Below are 26255 nucleotides of genomic sequence, written 5' to 3' on the forward strand. Positions count from 1 at the left end.
TCCTTCCCAGAAAGGACCTCAACTGCAGTCCAAGCTGGCAGCCAGTGCACAGGATGGGGGAGCCGGGAGAGGGGGTCCCCCTCTCCTCTCAGCAGCCCCTGTCCACCTCGGGCCGACTCCGTCCTCACCCCTCTGCCCCTCCCCCATCTGGGGGTTCTTTGGGGTGGTCTCAGCTCAGTGACCTCTGGAGGGGGTCGCTGGCCCCCTCCTCCTCCTCCTCCTCTCAGGACTTCCCTTGGGGTTCTTGATACTGCTTACCTCATGCCTTCCTCCAGCTCTCCTGGCTTTAACCTGGGTAATTAGGGGTGGGGGAGGTTGGGGTTCAGACCTGTTTCTAGGCTCTGGGGCATATTGATAACTGTAATCGTATTTCTTCCCATCTGTCTTTTAGTATTGTTCTTCATCTTGCTCTTGTGATATGTTTTTAATAGCTCTGAATTGCCCAGAGTCCGTAAGAATGTGGGACTTCAACGTTCACCCCCACACTCAGGTGTCAGTGGGGAGGGGAGCCTCTGGCCCAGCCCTCCCTGCTACCCAGTGACTTCTGATTGGTCCCTCGGCCTCCCACACCGCCACCTGGCTCTGCCTACCTGCCTTTCCCCTCCATTCTGGGTTTCTGCTGCGCCCAGCCTTGCCTGGGTACGGAATTCGTTTGTGGATTTCCTATTTCAGGCGTGGCCGTCAGCTTTCTCTGCTTCTAGGTGATACACCCTCCAGTCTTCTCCAGTTCTAGACCATACAACTTTAGGCTGTCTCTGGTTCTAGACTGCACACGCTCAGACCTTCCTGGTTCTGGACCGCACGACTCCCTGCCTTTTTGTTTCTAGGCTGCACACACCTCCCGCGTGCTCTAGTGCAGGCCTGGCGGCCTCCAAACCCCTCCGATTCCAGATCTCACAATCTTTGGCTCCTTCTCATTCTGGACCTCACAGCCTCCAACTGCATTTTCACACTTCACGGTCTCCAAAGTTGTCTGGTTCCAGGCCTCACAACCTCCAACTCTCTCTGACTCTAGAGCCTCTGACCATCAGAATTCTCTGGTTCTAGAACTCACTCCCTGACGTTCCCTGGTTCTAGACCTTTCCCTATGAACTCCTTTGTTCTACATGCCACACTCTCCCATTCCTGCTGATTCCAGGTCTTACAATGGATTATTTTATCTGACTCTGGACCTCACAACCCCAAGCTTCCTATTGGCCCTAGTCTTCCCAATCTGTAACACAGTTGGTTCCAAATCCAACTTCTTAACTTCTAAATCTTAATGATTCTCAGCTCATCCCTTCTAACTTTCTGCACTCAAGATTTGCCTTTCCCATCAAAAAGTAAAATGAGTTTTATGTTTTGATCTTATAACCAGTACCTCCAGAACAGGACATCATGTTCCAGTTCTTTGTTCTAGAGCTCATGACCTCTATTATTCACGGGCTGTAGATCACACAGCTTCTAGACTTTGCACCTTCCCGGGTCCTCTGACTCTAGGTATGGTTCTCTCTCTTTTCTCTGGTTCTAGAACTTGGCCTTGGTCTGATTCCAGACCTCATGCTATAAATTCCCTTGGCCCTAGACAGTCTCTAATTCTCCCTCACTGCCAATCTTATGACTCCAAGTTACCATGGGTTTAGAAGTCAGCCTTCAAAGATCTTCTGATCATATACGTTGCATTAGGAATTTACCTGGTTCTAGACCTTACAGCTCCCAACTCTTGATTCTTATGGCTCCAAAATCCCTCTAGAACTCAGTCTTCAGGCTTTTTCTGATTCTAGTCCTTATTCTATACCTCCCTCTGGTTCTAGTAGGCCTCACGGCTGCCGGCTGCCTCTGATTTCAGATCCAAATCCTTCTGGTTCTGGAACTCAGCCTCCAAATGCTTCGGGTTCTAGAATCTGATCCTCACCCTACAGATTCCTCTGGTTCTGAATCTTACAACCCCTGACTCCCTGCTTCCGGAATGCAGCCCCCGAAATCTGTTCTGGCCTTCCCACTCTGCCCAATTTGTCCCAATTCCTACTTTCTTTCTTAAGTCTTCCCATTCCAGATCCCTATCCTCCGCTGCCCATGGACTTCATGCTCAAACGTCTTCAGTGTCAATCCCATATCCCTAAAATTTCTCTGTCGTAGAACCCCTCCACTCCCCACCTCAGCCCTTCGGATATGCACTTACCTTGACCCCAGATACCTGAGGAACCTAGGACTCCCTCACCCACTTTGGGAGGTTCACAATGCAGGAGACTTCCCCAGCCGCACAGGCACCCGCACAGCCCTATCCACCTATCGGGAGGCGGGGAGAGAGGCTGAGACTCCTCGGTTCTCTGCCACCTCCCACATGTCCCCAGCCCCCTTTCTACGATGGTGCTATGCTTAGTCTCCCACAGGAAAACGTCTTCCTCTCTCAGTCCAACTCACTCCCTTTCCGAAAGGCACTTTTCATCATTTGTTTGGGGGGGTTGCCTGTCCAGATGGGTGCTATGGGGGAAAAGGATCTCATCCCTCCTTCCCTCAGGGGATGACCTGGGCCCTCAATAAAGAGAACTGTGCTAAGCTGCGGGATGGGAAGGGACCGGACCAGCCATGCCAGCTCTGAAACCCACTAGTCTCTATACCACCATAAAGACCTCGCCTTGATAGGCACCAGAACTCTGTGTCAACTCATCTGTGGGGTTGCTTCAGGATGTGTGGGTGCACTGGGTGACAGGTGTCTGAGTGACTTTGTGATTCTATGCGTATGCATGGGACTGTGTTCCTGTGTGTGTCTATGTAGCATGTATGCCTGGTGATATTGTCATTCTGTGTATATATGTGTCTTGGACATAATTCTCTGAACCTGTGGAGAGGTTGTAATTCTTTCTCCATGTGTGTTAGTTCCTGAGTGAAGTGCTTCTGCCTAATGCGTCTCTGGTTACTTTGGGTTTCTGTTCCTGATTATGGGAGGTATTGTGGTTTGGTTTTTATTTATTTTGTGTGTGTGTGTGCTGTTGAGATTCTCTGTACATGCATAGACCTGTTTGATACCATAATTCTGTGCACTGCTGTCTATGTGACATGATTCTCTGTACTTCAGCATATGTGAGATGTGTGTGTACAAACTTATGTGCAGATGGCTGTGCCTCTTCTCTCATGTGTCTGTGTATCCCCCTGATAACCCCTCTCCTGTGACCCACGTAGGGATCTTTTCAAAGAACGAAAACCACTTTCACGACTTGACATTTGCTGCTCCCTCTGCCTCAAATGCCTTCCTCTCTTCCAATCTCTCCTCACTTGTTTATCTCCTACTTGTACTTTACATGTGGGTTCCGAGACCCCCTCCTCCAGTCTTCCCTGCTGGTCCCAGCTGGGTGAGATCCTCAGCCTCCTGAGAGTCCTCTGTCCCACTCTGAGTATTTACAATGGAGTGACTATAGAAAACACTTCCTCTGTGTCAGGCCCTCTGCCAAACACTTTCCTCATGTGTTCTTACCAAACTCTCTAATCCTACACGATAGGCATGACGATTATCTCCATAAATCCAGAATTCAAATCCCCCACACACCAAAATAACCTAAATAATCTGTCCCAAAAGATGGGCTCTAGACAGCAGAGTAGGAATTAAGAGCCCAGGAGTTAGGTAGAATAGGTCCAAGCCTTGACTTTGCCACGTTCTTGTATGACCTTGACCAAGTGCATTGACCTCTGCAAATCTGTGTCCTCACTTGTAAGATGGAGATGATACTAGTATCTTCCAGGGTGATGGTTGGCTTTGGTTGCGGGGAGTGGGCATCAGACTGCACAAGTAGAGTCCTAAAGGGTTTAAGCGCTACACTTCGGCATGAGTAGCGGTTGAAGACTTGGGAAGGATGGTCTGGAAGCGTGTACGTGTGGGGATTCGGGGTGGGGGCGGCAGCTGGACATTTTGCATGAGGCTACACTATTCAGGGGCTCTTAGGACTTCAGAAAGAACTCGAATTTTTCTCCTAAAAGCGTGAGGCGCTATAGAAGGCTGCGGAGTGGAGCGGGGTGCGGGGCGGGGGATGGGGAGGAAGGAAGGAGATGGTGCAGGGAGCGTCTGAGCCTTAGGCGGCCTCCAGTGAATAACTCAGAAACACGGACCCTCAGGGTCGGAAATCTATTCTGTTGGTTTGAGAAATCGCCCATTTTTCAGAGAGGGATAACAGACCCTAGAAAGGAGAGGAAGATGTGTTCAAGGTCATGCAGGTAACTGACAGTTGGGTTAGACTCCGGTCCCGCGCTGGGCTTGGTGTGCCCTGCAGAGCAGCCACACGTACCCACCAATCCCGGAAGACGGAGGGTAAATCCCACTCTAAACCCCAAGCATCTTCGATCTCGGAACGTGGCAACTTTGAGAGCAGGGGCCCTGCGGGGCCTTTTTTCCCCAGTGCGCCCGTTTTCACCTTCCCATTGGCCCGTTCTAGGAAGGGTGAGGCTGCGGCCTCCTTGGTCACCTTGTCCTCCGCGCAGGCTACGGCAAAAGAGCCCCGCGCAGGCGCGCAAAGGCAGCCTTCGCGGCGCGCGCTTCACGACACTTGTGCAGCAGCGGCTGCTGGAACTCGGCTCTCCTTCGCGACGATTCGGCCGGGTGCCGCTGGCGGCCGTTGCCAGGGTGGGGGTCGCTTTGCGGCATGGCGATGGCGGAGGGCGAGCGGGCTGAGTGTGCTGAGCCCCCCCAAGACGAACCTCCGGCTGATGGCACTCTGAAGCGGGCAGAGGAGCTCAAGACGCAGGCCAACGACTACTTCAAAGGTGCGCCCGCCCCGGAGGGGGCCAGGGTGGATGGACAGCTGCCGGGGTCTGGGGGTGCCGGGCCCGCGCGGAACCATGGCAACGCGGCCCGGCACTACCAAGTGACCAGGCATGGGGAGGACTAGGATGGTGCTATCCAAGCGAGACAGAGGGGGCTTCGGAGAGGAAAGGTGGTACCTGAAACTGACGGACGGAGCGGGTGCTACTAACTGGGGATTTTGAGTAGGGGGCGGGAGGGGGAGGGGAGTGAAGGTTCTACCAAATGTGAGACCCCGAGAGGTGCTAGCTTTTTGGTGAGACCAGAAGAGGACGCTACCAAATTTTGACATAGGGCGGGGGAGTGATGGCTCTACCCAGTTGGGAGCCCCGGGGTGGGTGGCACCGGGTGGGGGGTTAGTGGACAGTGCCAATAGAATATGGAATCGTGCGGGTGAGGAAGCAGGAGGTGCAAGGTTGCACGAGGGATAGGGATGTGTGGAAGGCCCTGGGAGTAGAGGTGAGGGAATCCCAGGAATAGTGTGACTTTGGATCTTGAGAATGAGAAAGATGTGGGGGCCCTCATTCATTTATTCTCTTGGCCTGTGAATAAATGTTGAGCGCCTGCTAAGGACTGTGCTGGCCTCAGAAGATGTAACAACCAATGAGCCGGACGCCGCCCTGCCCTTATTCAGCGCCTAACGCGGCAGGAGACTCAAGCAGTGAGTAACTGCACAAATGAACCAAATACCTAGAAGTTGTGATGAGTGATTTGGGGGGGGAAACCCACAGAGTATGAAGTAGATAATAAGGGTTGGAGGCTGCTCTAGGTAGTGGTCAGGGAAGGCCTTACTGAGGAGGAGGCGTTTGAGTTGAGAAGGAGAACTGGGGAGGGGTGCGCCAGGTGGGTGGAGCCTCAGGTGCCCGACGCACAGGGAGGAAGTAAAAGGACACCGGTGGACCCGGGACTTCAGCATGTTAGTGGGGAGACAGAAGCGAACAAGTTTGGGACAGGGGCCAGATTATGTAGGGTTTCATAAATCATTGCAAGGACTAGTTTGGAGTTTACTCAGCTCTCCAAGAGGAGACAGTGAGTATATGGACACGCCAGCCTTGAGCTCCCGGGAGAGGGATCTGGGCATGAGCAGCCTACAGATGGAATAGAACAGGCTGGAAATGGATGAGATCATCTCGGAAGAGAAGGGGCCCAGGACAGAACCTTGAGGAATTCTAATGTTTAGAACAGAAGAGGAAGAGGCAGAGTGGGGGTGGTCAGCGAGTAGAAAGGAAATCAGGAAAAGTGAGAGAAGAGAATGCTTCTGGAAGGGACTGTACCCTGGGTCCGATGCTGCCAACGTGGTCACAGGGCATTGACCGTTGGATTTGGCTCCACGAGTGTTGGTGGGAGTTTGACAAGAGCAGTCTCTGGGGAGTGGTGGGGGGGTGGCACTGAAGAGTGAATGGGAGGTGTGGAAGTGGAGACAGCCAACGCTGACAGTGTTTCGGGGATTTGGGTTCTGAAGGGGAGTGGAGAAATGGGGGAAGGACCTGCTTTTTTTTAAGGGTGGAAGAGACTAGAGCCTGGTGCCTGTGAGGGAGCGTTGGTCCTACGGGAGAGAGGGGAGACTTGCAATGGCAAAGCCCTGGACAGGGGGTGAGAAGTGGAATGAATCTGGAGCCCTGGAGAGAATCGGCCTTCAATGGGAGCACAGACAGGTTCAAAGAGTGGGAAAGCTGGATCAGGCTGAGACAACTGGGAGCTGGTGGCACCGGTGGGAGATGGGGAGGTAGGGCCCTGAAGGCCAGGTCAGGGACACTAGAAGTCCTCCTGGGGTGGCAGGGAGCCATGGGAGGTTTTAAGAGGGGAGCATCCATGGTCTGGTTAGTATCTGAAAAAGACCCCCAGCTGCCTGTGGCGATTGGCTGCACGGGTCAGACCGGGGACCAGGAAGGAGACTGACTGGTGGCGGAGAGGGGGAAGGTGTGGTGCGCCAGCCAGGCTGGAGAGACAGAAACTGACTCAAGGAATGTTTCCAAGTGGCTGCCTGGAGAGAAGGAAGAGGGAACTCCAGGCAGAAAGAACAGATGGCAGAGGCCCAAAGGCCTGGCACCGAGATAGGGAACGGGGCTGGCGTGTCAGAGGCAAGAGGACTTAGTTTGGTGAGGCTGTGGGGAGGAGGCTTCACTTTCTGCTGAGGACCCCGGGGAGCCAGAGCTGGTTCTGGGAAAGGACAGAGTCAGGTTTGTGCCTAGAAAGACCCCTGTGGAAGGGCAGGAACCTGGGCAGGTGAGGATGAAAGCCAGGGCAGGGCGGTGCCGGAGGGATGGAAATGAGTAGATCTGAGAGATGTGCGGGAGGCCGACTTGACCGAACACAACGGCTGCGAGCGGGGGGAGGTGTCCAGGATCAGATCCAGTCTCCAGCTGGGGGATGACATGGAAGGTGGGGTCACCCCTGAAATGGGCTTGGGTGGAGCAGCAAGTGTGGGGGTTGACACTGAGCCCCCTTGCTCCCCATGACCTGGAATCTGAGTTCCAAGGAGCCCCCAGGCTAGGCGAGCAGGCAGGGGTCCTGGCATTGAGCTGGCATGGAGAACGCCCCTCCTGGCCCTGGCCCCTCTGTGTGGCAGGCAGTGGCAGGCTCTGGAATAGCAATAAAAAGAATAATTGCAGTTCCCTTAATTGAGCCCCTGTGCTGGCCAGGGACACCACTCCGTTTAATCCTCCCTGGGGCATTGGGAGGTGGGTGGGTGCGGCCCTGTTTGTTTTATAGAGGAAGCTGAGGCGCAGAGAAGTGAAACCACGTGCCCAAGGACAGAGCGAGCGTGTGAGCCGCGGGCCGGATATCCCCCTTCCTCACCACGTGCAGGCCTCCCACGTGCAGAGTCTCCGCTCCCCGACCATCCTGGCTCCCTGCAGGGGTCAGAAGATCCCCTGCCCCCTTCCCCACCCCCCACCTGAGGCTGGATCACCTCTGTGACCTCAGGCCCGGTCCCCAATGTTATTCAGCTTTCTGTCCTTTTTGAGGGGGGCCTCATCAGTCCCCTTCTGTAAAATGGGAGAGGTGGTATTTCACTCCCAAGGAAGCCTTGGGGTCTAAGAGTTTGTAGGCATGGTTTAGAGCTCAGTCTGTAGGGGTTCAAATCTTGTCTCTTCCTCTTCCCTGCTGTGTGACTCCTGAGCAAATGACTTAACCTCTCTGTGCTTCGGTTTCCTCCTCTCTACGCTGGGGACTGTCTTGGTGATTCAGTACGCTCCCATTTATAAAACACATGGAATAGAGACGGGATATGGTGCTTTGGGACATGTGTGTGAAGGGCTCCTCCCGTTTCCTCTGCTCCATTCTCTTCGCTTAGGCATTTATTCGTTTCTTACACAAGCTTCTGCCATAGGCACGCTTCATACATGAGTTAGTTCATGTAGCCCTCACAGCTGCCCCATGAGGCAGGACTGTCTGTGACTCCATGTTTCAGGGGACCAAACTGAGGCTCGGGGGCGGCTGTTCGCCAGAGGTCTCAAGGTCAGCGTCCACAGAGCTGGGTGCCACACTCTCAGACACCAGGCTTTCCACGCCGTGCCAGATGGCCATTCAAGTAGCATCTCCCCCAACAAGAGAGCGGGCCATTCCAGGTCTGGGACGCGGCCAGGAGGCTGGGTCCTCGAAGGCACTGGCATCCGGGGGCGTCAGGCGCGGACCTGGGAGGTTTGGTGCTGCCCGTGCTTGTTTCTGGGAATTCCTGGGCTTGCGCTCCGGGCCTCACAGGCCTGGGGGACACACCCATCACAGAACAGGGACAACCCAACGGGCACACCCGTCACAGAGTGCACAGGGCTGGCACAGGTAAACCCAGAAGGGTACCCAACCCCGCCTGGGGGTCCAGGAGGGTTTCCTGTAGGAGGGGACACCAAGCCATTTGAAAAATTGCCGGATGTTAGCCTGCAGAAGGAATCGTTATATTGTTCCTGGCCATCTCCCTGGGACCTGGCTTCTTGCTCTGGTGTCGGGTTGGTTCATCTGTCTGTCTCTTTTCCTTCCTTTCAGAACCCTCTTCCATTCTGTTTCTTCACCTGGCTCACCCTTTCTCAGCCTCCAGGTCTCAGCTCCGACATCCCCTCTGGCTTCCCCAGCCCTCAGCACTCTGCTTCCACTTAAAGGGATGGAGCTGTGTGCCATCCCCGCCCCCCCGGCCCCCACTGGTGTGTGAGCCCCAGAAGGGCAGGGCAGGGCCAGGGTGCTGTGGCCGCAGACATGGCAAGGACTCAAAAGGAAGTAAGACAAGCAAGGCCCCTGCCCTCACAGGGCTTAGATTGGAATTGGGGAGATAGGTTATAAGCAAAAAAAAAAAAACAAAGACGACCCTGGAGGTTTACCAGATGACGCGGGAGAGAAGTAGACTGGGGGCTGGGGCAGGCATTCCCATTGAAAGCCAGGTGTTGGGAGGACTCTCTGGCACTCACATCCCGAGGACGGGTGCCAGCTGCCCAGGGACACCCAGCTGGTGAGGGGCAGAGCCAGGGAGGCGCCCAGGCTGCCTGCCCGGGGCTGTTCCGTGCCCTGTGCCAGGCTCTCCCAGGGCCTACCAGGTGTGGAGAGTGAGAGAGAGTGGGGACATTGGGTCTCGGCCTGCCTCTGAGTTCCCACCTGCCACTTTTGGTGTGACCTCAATTATGGGCTTTGCCCCTCTGAGCGTCAGTCCCCTCATCTAGAAAATGGGGCAGTGCGGTTGTCCTCGGGGTTGGTGTGAGGGTTCAGCGAGGGACCCATGTACCAGGAGCCCTGCCTGGCCTGTAGTGCATCATGGTCCCTCACTTCTGGCAAGCTTTGGTCATCTTCTGCCTGTTGAGTGGCCACATGGGAGGGGTTCAAGCCTGGCTCTGCAACTTAGCCTGGGTGTTTGACCTTGAACAAGATCTAGTGACCCATCTGTAAAGTGAGCACCAGACGGCAAAATGCTATGGAAACTTGAGGATTCCACAGGCCCAAGTGGTAAAGTGCACAGCCCTGGCCAAGTAGCTCAGTTGGTTGGAGCATCCCCCTGACATGCCAGCGTTGTGGGTTCGATCCCCAGTCGGGGCACTTACAAACACCAACCAATGAATGCATGGATGGGTGAAACAACAGGTCGGGGTCTCTCTCTCACTAAAAATTAATAAATAAAAATTAAAAAAATAAAGTACAGGGCACAGCCATGGCTCATTTTAAGTAAAATTGATCTTTTCCCCTTGATCAGATGTCAACATCCTGTCGTTCTGTACTTACAACACCACTGTCCAGACCCGCTGTGGCCGTGGCCTGCCAGCCTGTCACGACCCGCCCCCCCCCCCTCCAGCGCCTTTGCACCTTCTGTTCCTCCTGTTGGGAATGCGCTTCAGTCTGGTTTGTGACTTTCTTTAGACCTTGGCTGGTGTCTCACTCCTGAGGCCTAAGTGGGTTCCTCCTCCTTCCCTCCTTCCCGTTCTGGAGCCCTCTTTGGACTTGTGCCTTGTTTGGGGGCCAGACAATCGGGGCTCAGGGCAGGTGCAGACTGTCTGGGTTACAGCTCAGGAACTGTCCTCTCTCAGAGACCCCCTGAAGTCCTAGAAGAAGTGTCACCTAGCCTGGGGCCTGGAGGAGTGATGGTTTGGTGGGTGGCGTGTGGCAATGACCTTGGGTCCTGGGGACTTGAAGCTGAAGAGACTAGGCCTGTGCTAAGGGGGGATGGTTGGGACAGGGAAGAGGGGCAGGCTGAAGAGACCTTTATGAGCCCAGCTTTGGACCTCAGTCTCCCCATTTGTAAATGGGGAGATGGGGCTAGCCTAGGGCCTCTTCTTGCTGGCTGGCAGCGGCCCTGCCTCATGCCTCCTCCCCCTCCTCTGTCTCCACAGCCAAGGACTACGAGAACGCCATCAAGTTCTACAGCCAGGCCATCGAGCTGAACCCCAGCAATGCCATCTACTATGGCAACCGCAGCCTGGCCTACCTGCGCACCGAGTGCTACGGCTACGCGCTGGCTGATGCCACGCGGGCCATCGAGATCGACAAGAAGTACATTAAAGGCTACTACCGCCGGGCGGCCAGCAACATGGCACTGGGCAAGTTCCGAGCTGCCCTGCGCGACTACGAGACGGTGAGCTGCGCCTCGGGCCCAGGGCGGCTCCCTGAGCCCGGGGTTTGCTGAGGGCCGTCGGGGCGGGGCAGGACAGGATGGCCTCCTCCTGCGTGCCTGGGGGGCGGGGCGCTAATGCAGCACCCACTCCTCCTCAGGCCAATGGCTGGGAGGCCCCTTGGCCTGCAGCAGGCCGCCGGGCTCTCCTCTGCCCTGCCTCGGTCCCCTGGGCGAGTCACCCGGCCCTCTGCACCTCCTTTTCCACCTCTGAGAAATGGGAAGGCAGCAGGACCTGCCTGTGCAGGTCGCTGCAGAGAAGTGTTTTCGCTTTTCGGATGTGAGTCACGGCTCCCTCCGGGAGCGGTCCGGTCCTGTGCCAGCGAGCCCTAGGGGTTTCCGTGGTGGCTGTGGTCGCTGGATGGGAGCTGCGGCCTTTCTACCAGTGGAGCTGCTCCTCAGGGGAGAGCAAAAGCCCGCCCCGGGTCACCGAGCAGGTGGACAGTCAGAGCAGAGGAGGGCAGAGCGGGGAGGCGATGGGACATCGGGTGGGGGCGTGCGGTGATGAGGCGACGACAGAGGAGACCCAGAGAACGGCGAGAGTCCACTCGTTCCCTCACCCACCTACGCTCCCAGCGCTGTCCCTGCTCCCCTTGTCGTGGTGGCCATGGGAGGACTTCCAGAGCGCATGCCTTCATGCCTTCGTCAGCCTTCACGGCGACCGGCCAAGTGAGTCATTGTGGTGGCCTTGAGAGGTGGGACCAGGTCACCCCATTGTACAGATGAGACTGCGGCCCAGCGGGGCTCAGTCCCCTGCCCACAAGCAGGCAGCCGTGAAGTTGGAGGGGCGGGGAGCGGGGGTTTGAACTCAGGCAGCCTGGCGCTGCGGCCCCGTCTCCTCCACTTCAGAGTTGGCTCCCTGAGAGGCGGGGCTCCTTTGTTCAGTTCCTTGGGTGGTGCACTGAGGGTCTTGTGTGGGACGACTTCTTACATGGCCAGGGGCGCTGGGAGCTGCAGGCTGCAGTCGGTGGGGTGAGGGGGGGCACCCAGTCAACTTGCTGGGGCTGGCAGCTGGCCACTGGCCTGGGGTAGAGGGGTCCTTGCAGGCCCAGGGAAAGCTTGAAGCAGGCCCCGGGCCAGGGGACCCCTGTGTGGGTGGGGGCAGAGGCACGTCGTATGGCATAGAGACGGAGGGGCGACTGAGGGTGAGGAGCAGGGCTCTCTGGCTCCGGCCCAGACTGGGGCCTGACCCTGAGTCTCGCGTGAGGCGGACTTCCAGCCATCCTGTGTGGGTGCCAACCCTGAGCTTTATCCCAGGCCTCATGGGCGTTGTGGAGGGCTAGTGGGGGGCAGTGGTCCACAGCCTTTTCCAAATCAGCCAACATTTCACTGTCACGGCTTGTTTCCCCGTGGGGGCTCTGCCCGTAGCACTGGGGAGTCCCCACGTGAGCCTGAGATCCTTGCCCGCCGGGGCCTGGTCCTGGGCCACCGTCGCTGGCCACCCACACGCCTGCAGGCTGTTCGCCCCCCTCCATCCTGACACGTTGCATCAGGCTCCATGGGCACCGGGCCCCAGGGCGGCTCCTCACGCAGAGGCCTCACCTTCACCCCCCGAGCTGTCCTGTGACCTGCTGGGGTTTTATGGCCCTGGCTCTCAGCTCTGAGCCCCCTGGGAGGCGGAGCCGAGCTGGGACCCTGGTTGAACACACAAGCCCAAGGCTCTGCCTGTCTGCAGCCTGGCCCTCGGGTGAAGGGCCTTCCCCTCCTCCACCTCAGTTTCCTCATCTGCAGCCTCACTGTGGGCCCAGCTCTGTTGTGAGGCTTTAAATCCGAGAGTTCAGTTCATTAAACAGGAAGGAAATAGGTCTAGAGAGGGGATCCCCTCCTCCAAGGTCACTCAGCAGGAAGTGGCAGAGCTGGGACTTGAACCCATCGTCTGCACCTGTGATTGTTAGAGGGCCGTGGGCTCGGCTCAGTGGTGGAGAGCAGCGCTTTCGTCGTCAAGTACAACGAAGAAGGAAAAATGCATTATGTGGGGAAATTGTGTATGTAGTTCGTGGAAAAGTGTCGTCTACATGAATTAGATGTGTTGGGTGTGATGTAGAATGTACACGCTGTGCTGTGGGTCGTGATCAGAGAGTGTGCAGGCGGAGGCATCAGCTCCAGGGTTAGGGTGCCCCCTCCACCCTGCCCCCATCCTCCCATCCCCCACCCCAGCGGGCTGTGGGGCTCTGAGGGCTTTGCTCTTCGGCTCAGCGTCCTTATCTGTGAAAGGGGGGTGGGTAGGGCCTGCCTCGGGGTGTCCCTGTGAGGGTGAAGGCGATCCTGTACATTTAGAGGGGGCCCACCCCCACTGAGCACTCACGGGGCTTTCTCCTGGGGATGTCGGGAGCCAGGACCTTGTCAGGGGCTGGGAGCCAGGGTGTCTGTGTGCTCCCCTCCCCATGGGTCCATGTTGACTCCCCATGCCCACGCTCCCTCATCTCCAAGTTAACCCTTTCAGGGGCCTTGCTTCAGGATTCCCTGCCCCTCTGTTGGCTCCTCTCTCAGAAGACCCCACATGTATTCCCTCTGTTTGCGGTGGGAACTCAGGTGGTCTTGTGGGCCCAGGTGGGATCTGGGGGGGCTCCTTCTGTACCTCCTACCACTCAGGGGGTCTTGTGGGCCCAGGTGGGATCTGGGGGGGCTCCTTCTGCACCTCCTGCCCCTTCTGGGAGGGTTCGTTGGTGTGGTTTGGGATGCGGTTTGCATTTGGGTCCCTCACAGCGTGGTCCAGCCCAGCCAGTTAGAGACGAGTCTGCCTTGCGAGCCCACAGCAGCGCCGGTGCACCTGCGGCCCGGGCACACAATGGCACAGGGGTGGGCCCAGCCAGGTCCTCGTGCGGCGCCCGGCACAGCAGGGATCTTCCTGCCTGATGGCTCCCGTGGTCTTCACAGTGCCCTGCGCAGTGGGGCTGTTACCATCCTTGGTTTATAGAAGAGGAAACTTAGGCCCAGAGAATAGGTCAGTCCCCCAGGCCCCACGGCCAGGAGGTGACAGCCTGGTGCCAGAGCCAGGCTCCGGGCCACGAATGCCCCAGGCAGAAGGTTCCCGGCTCAGGTCCTGCCCTCAGCTCGGGCCGTGTGCTCCGATGGTCTTTCTCTCTCGGTCGCTGTAAGAGGGATGTTGGCTGAACCGCCTCACCAGAGAGTTCAGCCTGTGGGGTGAAGGCCCGAGTGCCACACCTAAGACTGGTGCAGCGCGGCTTCCCTCCGTCGGTCTGTGCCGCGGGCCGGCCTGCACCTCTCCAGGTCACATCTGTCACTGTCATTGTAGACAGTCACAGTGCCCGTCACATGTCTTCGTGGGGGTCCCCAGAGGTCAGGAGCACGTGTCCTGGGGCCTGGCTCCTGCTGCTGGTCTGTAGTCCCTCACCCCCAGTTCCAGACCCAGGCCAATCGGAAAACCACAGTTTTGCTAGTAAGTTCGGTGGTGAACTCGGACCTGAACCAATAAGAGGCCGTTGATGGTGTTCATTGCTCTCGTGTGTGTGCCAACCAGGTGCCACTCAGACCTCCGAGGGCGCCATAGGACAGAGCATGTGCACTGTGTCACCCTTCCAAAACCCAGAACCCATGCAGCCCCTGTGGCCTCACAGGGGGACTGAGGGCCTGTGCCGTCCTCTCACCGACTCCAGCATGGGCACCTGGGAGCTGCGGGCACCACTTGTAAAACCGGTGTTTCTTTACTTTGGGACATAATAACCGAGATCCCATTCTCCCCGGTTCCCCAGGGACGTATCTGGCGTAACTACATAAATATCACAGCCAGGAGACTGACTGGATACAGTCCAGCTGCCGCTTTGTAGAGACGGACCAGGCGTTAAGTCCTGACCCAGTGGGCCTCGGCTGCTGGAGCCCCCGCCAGGAGCCGCGGGCCCGGGGTGCTGACCTGGGGAGCAGGAGCCCCGCAGGGCCACCCCCCTTCCCTGGGAGCAGTAGCAGTCACCGCAGCAGCCACCACACAGTCCCTGGAAGGAGCCTGGCTCCCTGCGAGGCCCTGTGGTGGGCCTGCTGTTAAATTCTCACCCGCCCCCACCCCCCCCCCCCCCCCCCCCCCCCCCCCCGCTTCTTGCCACAGGGCTGCAGCCCTGCCCCCCCACACACACACACACACACACACACAGTTTTTAGAAGCCAAGGGTGGGCCAGGAGATGGGGCTGCTTGCCTGACCCCGGAGCTGGTGCTCGGGACCACCCCCACCCTGTCTCCCTGAGGGCGTGCAGGGCGTGAGGGGTGGTGGCATGGGCAGGGGAGGGAAATGTCTGGTGTGTGACAGAAGTCAGGAGCCTAAACAGGGAGAGGACAGAACCCTGGCTCTCGGGTTGGCGACACTCCTCTGGGCCTCAGTTTCCTCTCCTCTCAGGTGGGATTGTGGGCACACCACCCAGGGCTGCTTTGGGGGTAGTGGGAGCAAGCTCCCTGCTCACAGCAATGTCGGGCACGCACCGCCGAGTGCTCGGGAACTCAGCCACGTTACCGCTCCTGCTCCTGCGACTGCTCCCGCCGCTCCTCTTTCCCGGTTGTTGTCAGGGTTGTCCCTGTCCCCCACCCCAGCCTGTGGACTCAGAACAGAGACTGACACAGAGGGAAAGCTGGGGGGCTTGTTCCTTTGCCCACTGGGCACTCACTGCCGCAGCCCCACCCTCACAGGCCACCTTCCAGTGGGAGACGGCCCCTGCCCAGCAGCGCTCAGGGCTGGCCAGGCCATCCAGGGGCTTGAGGGAGCCCAGAGGGGGTGCCTGACCCAGCCTGAGTGATGGGCCAAAGGGGACCTGGAGGAGAGGAGCTAGACAGGACTTGGAGGTGGGAACAGGTGTTCTCGGCCAGGGGCAGCTGTACGGGCCTGGGGTGAGCGCCTGGGCCTGCGGGGGCGGGGAGGGGCGGGGAGGGAGCCATCGGCAGCCAGCGCAGCCCCGGTTTCTGCTGCACGTGGGCCGAACAGCCGTCCCCCGGTGGATGAGCCACCCTGCCCTTCAGGGGCTAGTGAGTGTGCCTTGCACGGGCTTCTGACACCCTCTGCCAGTCTTCCACCAGGGGGCGTCACGGGCCCAAGGTCACACAGTGAGCCAGTGGCAGAGCAGGGGTCTGCATCCAGCCCTGTCTGCCTCTGAGCTTGGAGGGTCCGAGTGTGTGGGAAGCCGGACAGAAGGCAGGGAGAGAGGAGGGGTGGGCTCCTGTTTCTGAGGACTGACTGTGTGCCAAAGCGAAGCAGTGTTTCTCTCTGTGTGAGCAGGTGTGACGTGGGGAGCAGCCGACACTCACGCGGGGTTGGCCGTGGCCTGGCGCCACTGCACTGGCCGCCAGAGTGCTTCCTCCTTTAGTCCTCACGGCAGCCCTCAGAGGAGGGCACTCTCCCCGCCCCGTCCTACGGAGGAGGAAACCGCGCCACAGAGAGGCAGGTTCACCTGCCCAAGGTTACTCAGCCGATGATTGGCACAGCTGGGATTTGAACCCAGGCAGCCTGGATCTGTGGCCCACTTCCCCTCAGGAGAGGGGACCTGTTTGTCCTGAGTCTCCCAAAAGGGCCCCGGGTGGAGCAAGGAGTAAGATGCCACTGAGCCTGACTAAGGGTCAGAGGTCTGGGTCACCCAGCAAGTCACCGGCCCTCCGTATAAGTCTGGGCTGTCAATCACGACCTGAGACGCAGCCCACTCTTCCCGTCAGTCCCGCTGGGCTCAGGATGAGCTGTGGTGACAGCAGTGACATGCGCTGCCACCTGCCCTGCGCCCACAGGGACCTGGACTGGGCACATGCTCCTCGGGTGGGGCAGTCCGATTCTTACGATGGTCCGAGCTGATTGATTGATTGATTTTAAAGATTTTACTTATTTTTAGACAGAGGGGAAGGGAGGGAGAAAGAGAGGGAGAGAAACATCAATGCGTGGTTGCCTCCTGCACGACCTCCATCGAGGACCTGGCCGGCAACCCAGGCCTGTGCCCCAACTGGGGACCGGACCTGCAGCACTGACTGGGAATCAAACCTGTGACCTTTCAGTTTGCACTGAGCCACCCCGGCTGGGGCCAAGCTGAGATTTATTAAGAGCACCCAGGTGGGGCCTAGCTGGCGTGGCTCCGTTGGTTGGAGCGTCATGCCGTAAACCGAGAGGTTGCGGGTTCGATCTTTGGTTGAGACACATACGAGAGACAACCCATTTGTGTTTCTCCCCCCACCCTTCCTCTCTCTAAGCACATCCGTGGGTGAGGATTTTTTAAAAAGGGGGCAAAGTGCACCGGTGTGGGTGGCCGTGTTTCCCCCTCACAATAGCCCTGTGTGTTTGGGCTGTGGGTGCCGAGGCCTGGAGGTCGGAGGTGTCCAGGCTGGCACCGGGAGAGCACTAGGGCCTCGTCCCCTCCTCCCCCCTGCTCCGCCTCCTCCTGGGTCTGGGCGTTGACGCCCCCTCCCTCTTCTTGCGTTCCTCCCTCTGCCCCCTGCCTACCCAGGTGATGAAGGTGAAGCCCCACGACAAAGACGCCAAAATGAAATACCAGGAGTGCAACAAGATCGTGAAGCAGAAGGCCTTCGAGCGGGCCATCGCCGGCGACGAGCACAAGCGTTCTGTCGTGGACTCACTGGACATCGAGAGCATGAGTGAGTTGGGCGGGGGGACCACCACCCCAGCCCAGGAAGTTCCCCATCCCTGCACGGGCCTCTCCGTTCCCATGCACACCGCGGGGTGGGGACTGGGGCTCGGGGCCTCTCGTCCCCGCCCAGATGTGGGGTTCACGTTACCCGTTTTGGGAGACGCGGGAGAGCCGCTCCTTCTGCTGCCCGGGCTCAGCTCCCTGCAGTAGTGCCCGCCCCCCACGGGCCTCCTGTGCCCGATTCGTCTCCAGTTCCTCCAGCGCTCAGGTGTTCAGTTCTTCATCACACAGACAGTCATTGAGCACGTACTATGTGCGGTCTGGTCCTCAGCACGGAGGACATGTGCAGCTGGGAACAAAACGGTCTCTGCCCCCTGTGGGCTGATGAGACTCTCCTTGTGGGGAGAGAGCTGCGTGGTCAGCACGCGAATTTGCAGTGTGCAGTGCTGTAGAATCCGGGGGGGTGGGGGGCACACTGGACAGGGAGTTCAGGGGGAGGGCCTGGCTGGGAGTGGAGCCCTCTCTCCCGCCCTCCCCATCGGAGCCTGCGGGCCCAGAGCCGCGCCTGCCCCCTGCCTGGGAGCCAGGCCCCCCGCCCCCCCGCACAGAGGCCTGGGCCCCTGACGCAGCCCCCGTTCCCACTCCAGCTATCGAGGACGAGTACAGCGGGCCCAAGCTGGAGGACGGCAAGGTGACAATCACCTTCATGAAGGAGCTCATGCAGTGGTACAAGGACCAGAAGAAATTGCACCGGAAATGCGCCTACCAGGTATCTCGTCTGTGGAGTGCCACACGCCCGTGACCCCGGGACAGCGTCCCAGCGCAGGCAGTCCCGGAGCCCAGCCCCAGGGGCAGGCGGAGGGAAGGGTGGCAGCGGCAGCTGAACCAGCCCTGTGCTGGGCACCGGGAACTTTTTATTTCTTATGCTGTTTTTTGTTGTTGTTTTTAGCATTTCTTTTTTAATCGTTTTCATTCTTCTGCCCCATATGTTCACACATGTTGCCACCCTTTTCCACTAGATCCTTAACGCATTTGTCAGAGTTATTTTAAAGTCCCCGCGTGGTAATCCCACCATCTGGGTCTTCTCTGGATCTGCGTGAGCTGTCTCTTCCCGTGTGTCCTGGTTTCTCATTGCACGCAGACATTCTGTGTGAGGGACTGCGGCACGCCTGCCCCTGCCGGGCCGCAGTGTGAGGGGCCACCGTGGCTGGCGTGAGCTCACCACCGGCTTCCCTGTTTCCAATGTGGAGTCAGGGTCTCCCTTCAGCAGGACTTGGAAGCCAGCGAGGTCTTCATGTCCTCAACTCTCCAGCTTTTGGAGGGGGGAGCGCTCTGACCTCCAGGCCACTGCCGTGCTTTGGGTACTGGGGGGAGCTCTACTCGCCAGTCCACCCCCCCTTTTGTGCCTCAGGAAGTCTCTCCCCACCACACTGCCCTACGCCTCGCCTTCCGCGACAGGAGAAGCCGAGGCCTCCTGCGGCTGGGGCCCTTCAGGGCTCTCCTCTGGCCCGTGAGCTCTGTGCTGTCCCCTCGCCCAGCGTGACGGACTTGCCCTCCTCCCGTGCGGCCAGAATGCCTGGGATGAAAGCAGCGTAGTCTCCTCCCTTCGGGGAGGCCGGCACTGTCTGCAGTGGGACTGACTGAGGTTTCTTTGCATCCTCGGCTTGGAGATGCGTTTTGTTTTGTTTTTGGTTTCCTTTTTCTTCATTTTGTGGGGATTTTGACTTGTTCTCCTCATCAAGGTGTGAGTGATGGTCTTGTACAGCTTCCTGTGCTCTGACCAGAGTGGACATCTACTTTTAACACTTAATATGTTCCATAGCTTTTTATTTTGAGAATTGTCAAACCTCCAGAGAAGCCAGAGAAGCAGTTAACTCCCATGTGCCCTTCACCAAGATTTGCCAGCTGTGAAGGTTCCTTTGCTTTTTTCCGAACCACTTGAGAATCAGCGGCATCAGAACCTGTATCTCCTAAAAGCGGGACGTCCTCGCTCCTACGTGGCTCTGGCTCCACCGCTGCTCCTCAGAAACTCGGCCCTGACAACACACACACACACACACACACACACACACACACACACCCACCCACCCACCCACCCACCCACCCCCCCCCCCCCCCCCCCCGAGAGATATGGGAGCATGGTCAGCATACGTGACCCCGTCACAGCCATGTTCAAGTAGTAAAAGCCATTTCTACGTCTCTAGACGTGGAAAATTTTCCCAGTTTTCTTACAAACATCCTTTTTTAGTTGTTCCTTTAAAGTCCAGAACCCACGGGAGGGCCGCGCACTGCATGGGCCTGCCTTCTCGCTTCCACTGAGAAGAGCCTGGTCAGTGGCCCTGACGTGCAGACACGCCCAGGCCAGGTGTTGCGTACAGCGGTCTGCGTCTGGGCTCATCCGTGTGTTTCCTGATGCTCATTTTTTAAGAGAAACCAAGGCTCTCGATTTTCATGTGAAATAACTCTGATGTCTAAATGCCATAGAGGCCACTCAGGGCACAGGTTGGGGGACACCTCTGGCCCCAGCCAGCACCCCATTTGCCTGGGCCTGCCCTGCCCATTCCTCTCTTCTCCCCACCTCCGCGTTCCCCTCAGGCTGGGGCGGGGGGCAGGCCCACTCACAGCCTGCCCTGCCTTCCAGATTCTGGTACAGGTCAAAGAGGCCCTCTCCAAGCTGAGCACGCTGGTGGAGACCACGCTGAAAGAGGTGCGAGCGGCGGGGTGGGTGTGGGTGGGGGGCAGGGCTCTCTGGCTGGGGAGGGGCCGTGGAGCTCAGAAACTCACCGACCCCCCTGGCTCGGTCTGCCTTCCCTCTCCCCCAACCCCCTGTCTGTCACCACCATGTCCCTCTTCTGGCCTCGCAGCCTCTGTCCCACCCTCTTCGTGTCTGTGTCCCCTGCCTGTGTCTTTGCATGGTTCTTCTCGGTCTGCTGTGACCTCTTGCCCTTCCTTTCCCTCCTACCCCCTCCCCACGTCTCTCTCTGGGCCCCTCCCTCTCCGGTGGCCTCTTTTCTTCCAGACAGAGAAGATTACAGTGTGTGGGGACACGCACGGCCAGTTCTATGACCTCCTCAACATATTTGAGCTCAACGGTTTACCCTCGGAGACCAACCCCTACGTATCCTTCCTCAGAGGAGCAAGCCGCCCCCCCAACCTGGATGTGGGAGGAAAGGGCCTGAGCCTGGGAAGGCGAGGCCGGAGCACCTACTCGGGCACCGGGGTGTGGGTGGAGCGCAGGCGGTCCCCCGTGCGGGGACTGGGGCAGGTGCACAGCCTCCTTAGGCACCAGCTTCTCTTCACCGTGAAACGGGGCTGCCGCGACATCAGGCACATCGACCTCTCGCACTGTCCACACTGGGTCCCTCTTGGCTTTGCCACTTCCCAGCTGTGTGACTGTCTGTAGCAGGTCACTTTATCTGTCAGGGCCTCAGTTTCCTCATCTGCAAAATGGGAGTGAGAACAGGGCCCGCCCCGTGGGGTTATCGAAAGAGTAAATGAATTAATACATGTGAAGTGCCCGCAGTCGGTGCCATGTGAGTGTTTGCTGCGTTACTGTGGTGATGGCTTGGTAAGTGGCCACTCTCAGGCCACTGGACCGGGGCAGTGTTGGGTGGGGATGGGCATCCCGTTGCCCCTGTGGCTTTGGGCTGGTGTGTCGGGGAGACCCAGGCAGGCTGGCATTTAGTGTCTGCCCCTCAAAAACGGGTGAGGCTGGGGACCTCAGCGCATCCCACTGAGGCTCTGAGAGGCCAAGCGGCTGGGCCAGACCACACAGTGAGGAGAGGGAGGGAGCCCGGAGCCCCGAGTGCTGCTGACGTCCTCCCCACCCTGGGGCGGTGCCGGTGGGGCCGTGGGTTCGGGGAGTGTGGGACGGAGCGGCGCCGCCGTGTTGGCCTTAGCGGGGCAGATATTTAACGGCGACTTCGTGGACCGCGGCTCCTTCTCCGTAGAAGTGATCCTCACCCTTTTCGGCTTCAAGCTCCTGTACCCAGACCACTTCCACCTGCTGCGAGGTGAGCCGGGAGGCAGCAAGGGCCGGGTCGGCCTGGGCCCCGGGCGGGCAGTGGCTTTCTCCTCCGTGAGCCTCCAGCTTCCTGTCTGGGAAGCAGGGGCACTTCCGCAGTCGTACATTTGTTAGCATGTGCGGGGCGGCCCTGTGACGTCGGGAGGGCTCTGAGCAGAGGAGGGTCAGGAGCTGATTCGGGAGGTACCAGGACCCCTCGGGTCTCCCTGTGGTGGACAGGCCTCGGGCCAAGGACGGGAGCAAGGGGACGTGTTCGTGCTGGCCCAGGGTGGGCAGGGGCCAGGTTGGGCTGTCTGTGAGGTGGAGTCCAGAGTGTTCGCTGGTGGGCCGAGGTGGGGATGCTCCAGGGTGTGGGCTGCAGCACCATGGCTGCCACGGGCAGACGGGGGAGACGGACAGAAAGAGCAGGGTGTGGGCCAGGAGAGGAGGGGCTCAGCTCTGGCCATGGCTGTGACTGAGGAGACACATCAGCCGCCCCCCGGGGCAAGTACCCCATGCTGCGGCCTTGTGGCCGTGTGCCCGTGTGTGCTTCGAGGCCCGCACGCTCCTCCAGAAAACGGGCTGAGAACTGCGTCTCTCCCTCGTCAGTTTCTGTGAGGGGCCATGGAGCTGCAGGGTGAACGTCGTCAGCGTGGGGCCACCACTCGGGTCTCCTGGGCCCCCAGCCTGGGTCCGAGGGCCCCTGGGGGAGGGGGAGCTGAGGCTTCTTTCCATCCTGCTGTTGGCCAGGCAACCACGAGACAGACAACATGAACCAGATCTATGGCTTCGAGGGCGAGGTGAAGGCCAAGTACACAGCCCAGATGTACGAGCTCTTCAGCGAGGTGTTTCAGTGGCTCCCTCTGGCGCAGTGCATCAACGGCAGAGTGCTGGTGAGCACGGCCGCCGGCCGGGCCTCCTTCCCCACTGCCCCCCGCAGGGGCCCCGCCAGGGCTGGCAAGCGAGTCGGAGTGCCGGGGTGTGGCTGGCCCTCCCCCTCACACAGCTCTCCCCGACCTACACCCAGATCATGCACGGGGGCTTGTTCAGCGAAGACGGCGTCACCCTGGACGATATCAGGAAGATCGAGCGGAATCGGCAGCCTCCAGATTCAGGTGACTGGATGGGCCCAGTGACAGCCCCTTCCCCCCTGGGGACCTCGATGTTGCCAGCAGAGAGGAGCCAGAAGCTGCCTGGGCTCGGATCTGAGCTGCCGAGACCAGGGCCCTGCCCTCCGTGAACTTTGTGCCCTTGGCTGGGCCGCAAGGCTGGGCCTCCGTTTCCTTGACTGTGACTTGGGTCGGTGCAGCTCGCTCATGGGGCCACGCTGGCAAGGCAGAGGCAGGGCCCGAGTTTGTGTACTCCTGAGCCCAGCCCTGCCCCTGCAGCGGCCGTGCAGCGGGGCGCCCACTCTGGTGACTGGGACACAGCAGAGCAGTCACCCTCGTGCACATGCGCACGCCACCGGGAAGGCTCCTGGTGTGGCGGGCGGGTGGGCGGGCGGGAGGGCCTCCCTGGGGATGCCGCATCACCGCTGACACGGGAGGGGACACCTGCCCTGCAGAGGAGCGTCCCAGGCAAGCGCAGGTGTTCCCAGGGCAGGAGCAGGCCTGGCAGGTGGGAGGCACAGCAGGAGGTCAGTGGTCTGGGAGAGCAGGGCAGCTCTTTGAGGGGACTGACCAGTCCCGAGCCTGTGGGGCCCAGGCCTGGGCGCGAAGCCTGGGCGAGAAGGCCGTGGGTGGTGGGGGGCCTGAGCACGTGGCTCTGTCACAGCCCGACCTGGCTCCGAGGCCTGAATGGATGGACCTGGGTCTAGAGGTGGAGGGGGGGGAGGGGGCTCCCTCGCTAGAGGGAGGGGGCTCACCAGGGAGGCCAGGGTGCTGCCCAGGTGAGAAGAGAGGTTTGCAGCCAGCTCACAGTCCCGCCCTGCGCATCCCACGCCCCCGTGCGTCCCACGCCCCCATGCACTGCTGTGGGGTGGGCAGGGTGGTGGTCCCAGAGTGCACAGGTGGGCCAGGTGCTGACATTCTGTGCCTCCCCTTCCCCTCCAGGTCCCATGTGCGACCTGCTCTGGTCAGACCCGCAGCCACAGGTCAGTTTGCCCAGGGCCAAGGGCAGTGGGCGGGGCTGGGGCGGGGCTGGGGTTGGGGCGGCAGGCACCCTGAGCTCCCTGTGTCCGCAGAATGGGCGATCCGTCAGTAAGCGGGGCGTGAGCTGCCAGTTCGGACCTGACGTCACCAAGGCTTTCCTGGATGAGAACCACCTGGACTACATCATCCGCAGCCACGAGGTCAAGGCTGAGGGCTACGAGGTGGCACACGGAGGCCGCTGCGTCACTGTCTTCTCTGCCCCCAACTACTGGTGCGTCCCTGTCAGCCACACACATCTGAGCCTCTCTCCCCAGCCCATTGGTTTTTACTTTTAATGACAGGAAATTCCAAAGACACACAGAAGCAGGTACGATTGTGTGGTGCACCCCCACACCCCCAGGCTCACCTGCACTGACTCAGGGCGCTCTCCAGCGCTCCCCACCCCCACCCGGGCTGTTGCCCAGCAAACCCCGGGCGCGACCTCTCCCACCCGCTGATGTGTAGTGTTTCTGAACGGCCGCCTCTGTGCACGCCACGGCATGGCAGCACCGTGAAACCCTCGTCAGAGGCCCCACGACCCCAGCCAGGGTTCGTTTCCCCACCTCGTACGTGTGTCTTCAGCTACTTTCTTCCAGGCAGGGCCCAAAACAAGGCCAGCGTTGCGGCCTTCTTATCCCACATTCATTTGCTGGTTTTGGTTGAAGAACCCGGGTCCCTTGTCCTGCCTGTTCTCTGGGCCAGGGCAGTTCCAGTCTCAGGGGCCGCTCACCACGTATCTCTGTGTCCGTCTCCTGGGGCTGCAGGCCCCCCACCCGGCTCCCTGAGCCCCCCACTTTTGTCTGGACTCCTCTCTCCCACTCCCGTCTGTCTTCTGTGTCCTTGCCTCTCCATCTCTCCACATCCGTCTCCACCAGTGTCTGCCATGGGCGCTGTCCCTCCCTCTCCCTCTTTTCTCTCAAGCCTTTTTGCTGCCCAGCCTTCTCTCCCCACCTTCTCGCCCCTCTGTCTCCTCTCCCGGCCCTGCTTTACCCCCCAGCCCCTTGCAGCCCAGGACTGACCACTCTGCCCCTGTCCCCACAGTGACCAGATGGGGAACAAAGCCTCCTACATCCACCTCCGGGGCTCCGATCTGCGGCCTCAGTTCCACCAGTTCACAGCAGTGGTGAGTCGCCCCTGCGTCCCTGTGGCTGAGGCCTGAGCGGGAGGGGGCGTGGGGGACAGCTCCATCTGGGGCCCCGGGACACTGCCCCGAAAGCGGCCCCACCGCTGACTGCCTGGCGTGTCTGGTTCCCAGCCTCATCCCGACGTGAAGCCCATGGCCTACGCCAGCACACTGCTGCATCTAGGGATGATGTGAGGCCCGCGCAGCAGGGTCTCCGTGGGCGTCTGCCCCCAGGCCCCGCCCAGGGCAACATTGGACCCCCTTTTACTTTGTAAAGTTTGTATTTATTCCCCTTTAGGTTTGCAGAGGGGGTGGGGGGCTGGCCAGAGGGTCTGCTCCCTGGACAAAGAAGGGGGAAGTGGAGAGGCTGAGTTGGGGCGCTGACCTGGGCATTTCTGAGGGAGGCCAGCTGTGGGGAGGGGAGGGGCCCAGAGGCTTCCCCGCCCCCTTCATTTGCATGGCCCCTCCCTTGCAAAAGCAATAGGGCCCCGCCATAGGAAGACCCTGGAAGGAGGGTCATCAGGGAGGCCTCGCCTGCACCCCCTCCTGGCAGCCCTGGGGTGGGGCTGGGCTGGGGCTCACCCCCTCCCCCAGCTATTTTATGTCTGTAATTAAATATGTTAAAAATAAAGTCATTATTGTAAGTCAGCTTGTCTCGGATGGTAGTCTTCGGAGCTGCTAGGATTCGGGTGACCTGTCATTGTTGGGGGCAGGGGAGCCACAGAACCCCCCCATCTCCCACCTCTCTGGGGCGCCCTGGAGCTGCCCACCCAGGCTCAGGGAGGGCTCCCCGCCTGGGGTGGAGCGCCCCGTCAGAAACCTCGCACACAGACTGAAGCGGAGGGTGGGCCCTCAGGGCCCGTCAGAGAGGAAGCTGCAAGACACTGCTTTCCTCTGCCAGCCTGAGGCCACTGGGCACCACCACTGTGCCCAGGGCCTCTCACAGTTCGGGCGGCAGACCCCTGTCCCAGCAGGCCTGGCCTCGGCTCTTACATCACACGGCAAGGCAGACGTTCCCACCCCACGCAGAAGTTCAAAGGGGTTCCTGCCACACCCTCTGCTCTCCATCAGAGATCACCCTGACTCCCACTCAGGCTGCCCGGCCTGGCCCAGGGCCCTCTGGAGAGATGCCTATTTTCAAGTGTGAGCTCTCCTGGACCCACCTTATTCTAGGGAGACAGACCTGGGGATTGTCCCCAGGCAGGTGACAAGGGACAGGGTGGAATCAGGTGAAATCGGGTGTGTACTCTGCCCCCACTGGCTGTCCCCCGCCCGGCCCCACCTCCCCTGGCAGAAATGAAGCGACCTCAGCCCTAATTCCATGTTGGCGATCAGGGAAGCCCCTCTTTCTCCAAAGCAAGGCGGCCCTGGGGGCTGTGCATGGGTTTGGAGTCTCCTAGGGGAAAGAGGCCGAAGTCCGGGTGGGCCAGCCTCGTTCCTTTCCCGTGAGGAAGTGCTGTGCCCTTCAGACCGGCGGAGGGAGTTGAGCTGTGGGGGAAGCCGCAGTGTTCCCAGGCACCCGGCGCTGTGGCTGTCCTTTGCTGCTGCCCTTCGGGCATCCCCGGGCCCACACGCGCAGGGAC

The 26255-nt window shown here is 59.6% G+C and overlaps 1 protein-coding gene across 1 annotated transcript; it reads left to right on the forward strand.

Moving 5' to 3' along the window:
• The first annotated feature begins 4531 nt into the window (after positions 1-4531).
• Positions 4532-25285, forward strand: PPP5C (protein phosphatase 5 catalytic subunit). The gene is made up of 13 exons (XM_037059046.1): positions 4532-4734; positions 10576-10817; positions 17277-17424; positions 18065-18186; positions 20059-20124; positions 20437-20535; positions 21325-21430; positions 22171-22313; positions 22448-22535; positions 23472-23512; positions 23603-23781; positions 24591-24672; positions 24805-25285. Exons 1-13 carry the CDS (start codon positions 4614-4616, stop codon positions 24865-24867), a joined length of 1500 nt encoding a protein of 499 aa, XP_036914941.1. The 5' UTR covers positions 4532-4613; the 3' UTR covers positions 24868-25285.
• Positions 25286-26255: the final 970 nt, after the last annotated feature.

The sequence above is a fragment of the Sturnira hondurensis genome, unplaced genomic scaffold (genome assembly GCF_014824575.4).
Source record: "Sturnira hondurensis isolate 20B ecotype Veracruz unplaced genomic scaffold, ASM1482457v3 Scaffold0001020, whole genome shotgun sequence".
Classification (NCBI taxonomy): Eukaryota; Metazoa; Chordata; class Mammalia; order Chiroptera; family Phyllostomidae; genus Sturnira; species Sturnira hondurensis.

What these genes read in the sequence shown, in the direction of transcription:
- PPP5C (XM_037059046.1), top strand. Translation starts at nt 4,614, where the DNA reads ATGGCGATGGCGGAGGGCGAGCGGGCTGAGTGTGCTGAGCCCCCCCAA. An exon ending in ACCGGAAATGCGCCTACCAG is followed by an intron (nt 18,187 to 20,058) that starts GTATCTCGTCTG and finishes CCTGCCTTCCAG; the next exon opens with ATTCTGGTACAGGTCAAAGA. An exon ending in GGTCAGACCCGCAGCCACAG is followed by an intron (nt 23,513 to 23,602) that starts GTCAGTTTGCCC and finishes CTGTGTCCGCAG; the next exon opens with AATGGGCGATCCGTCAGTAA.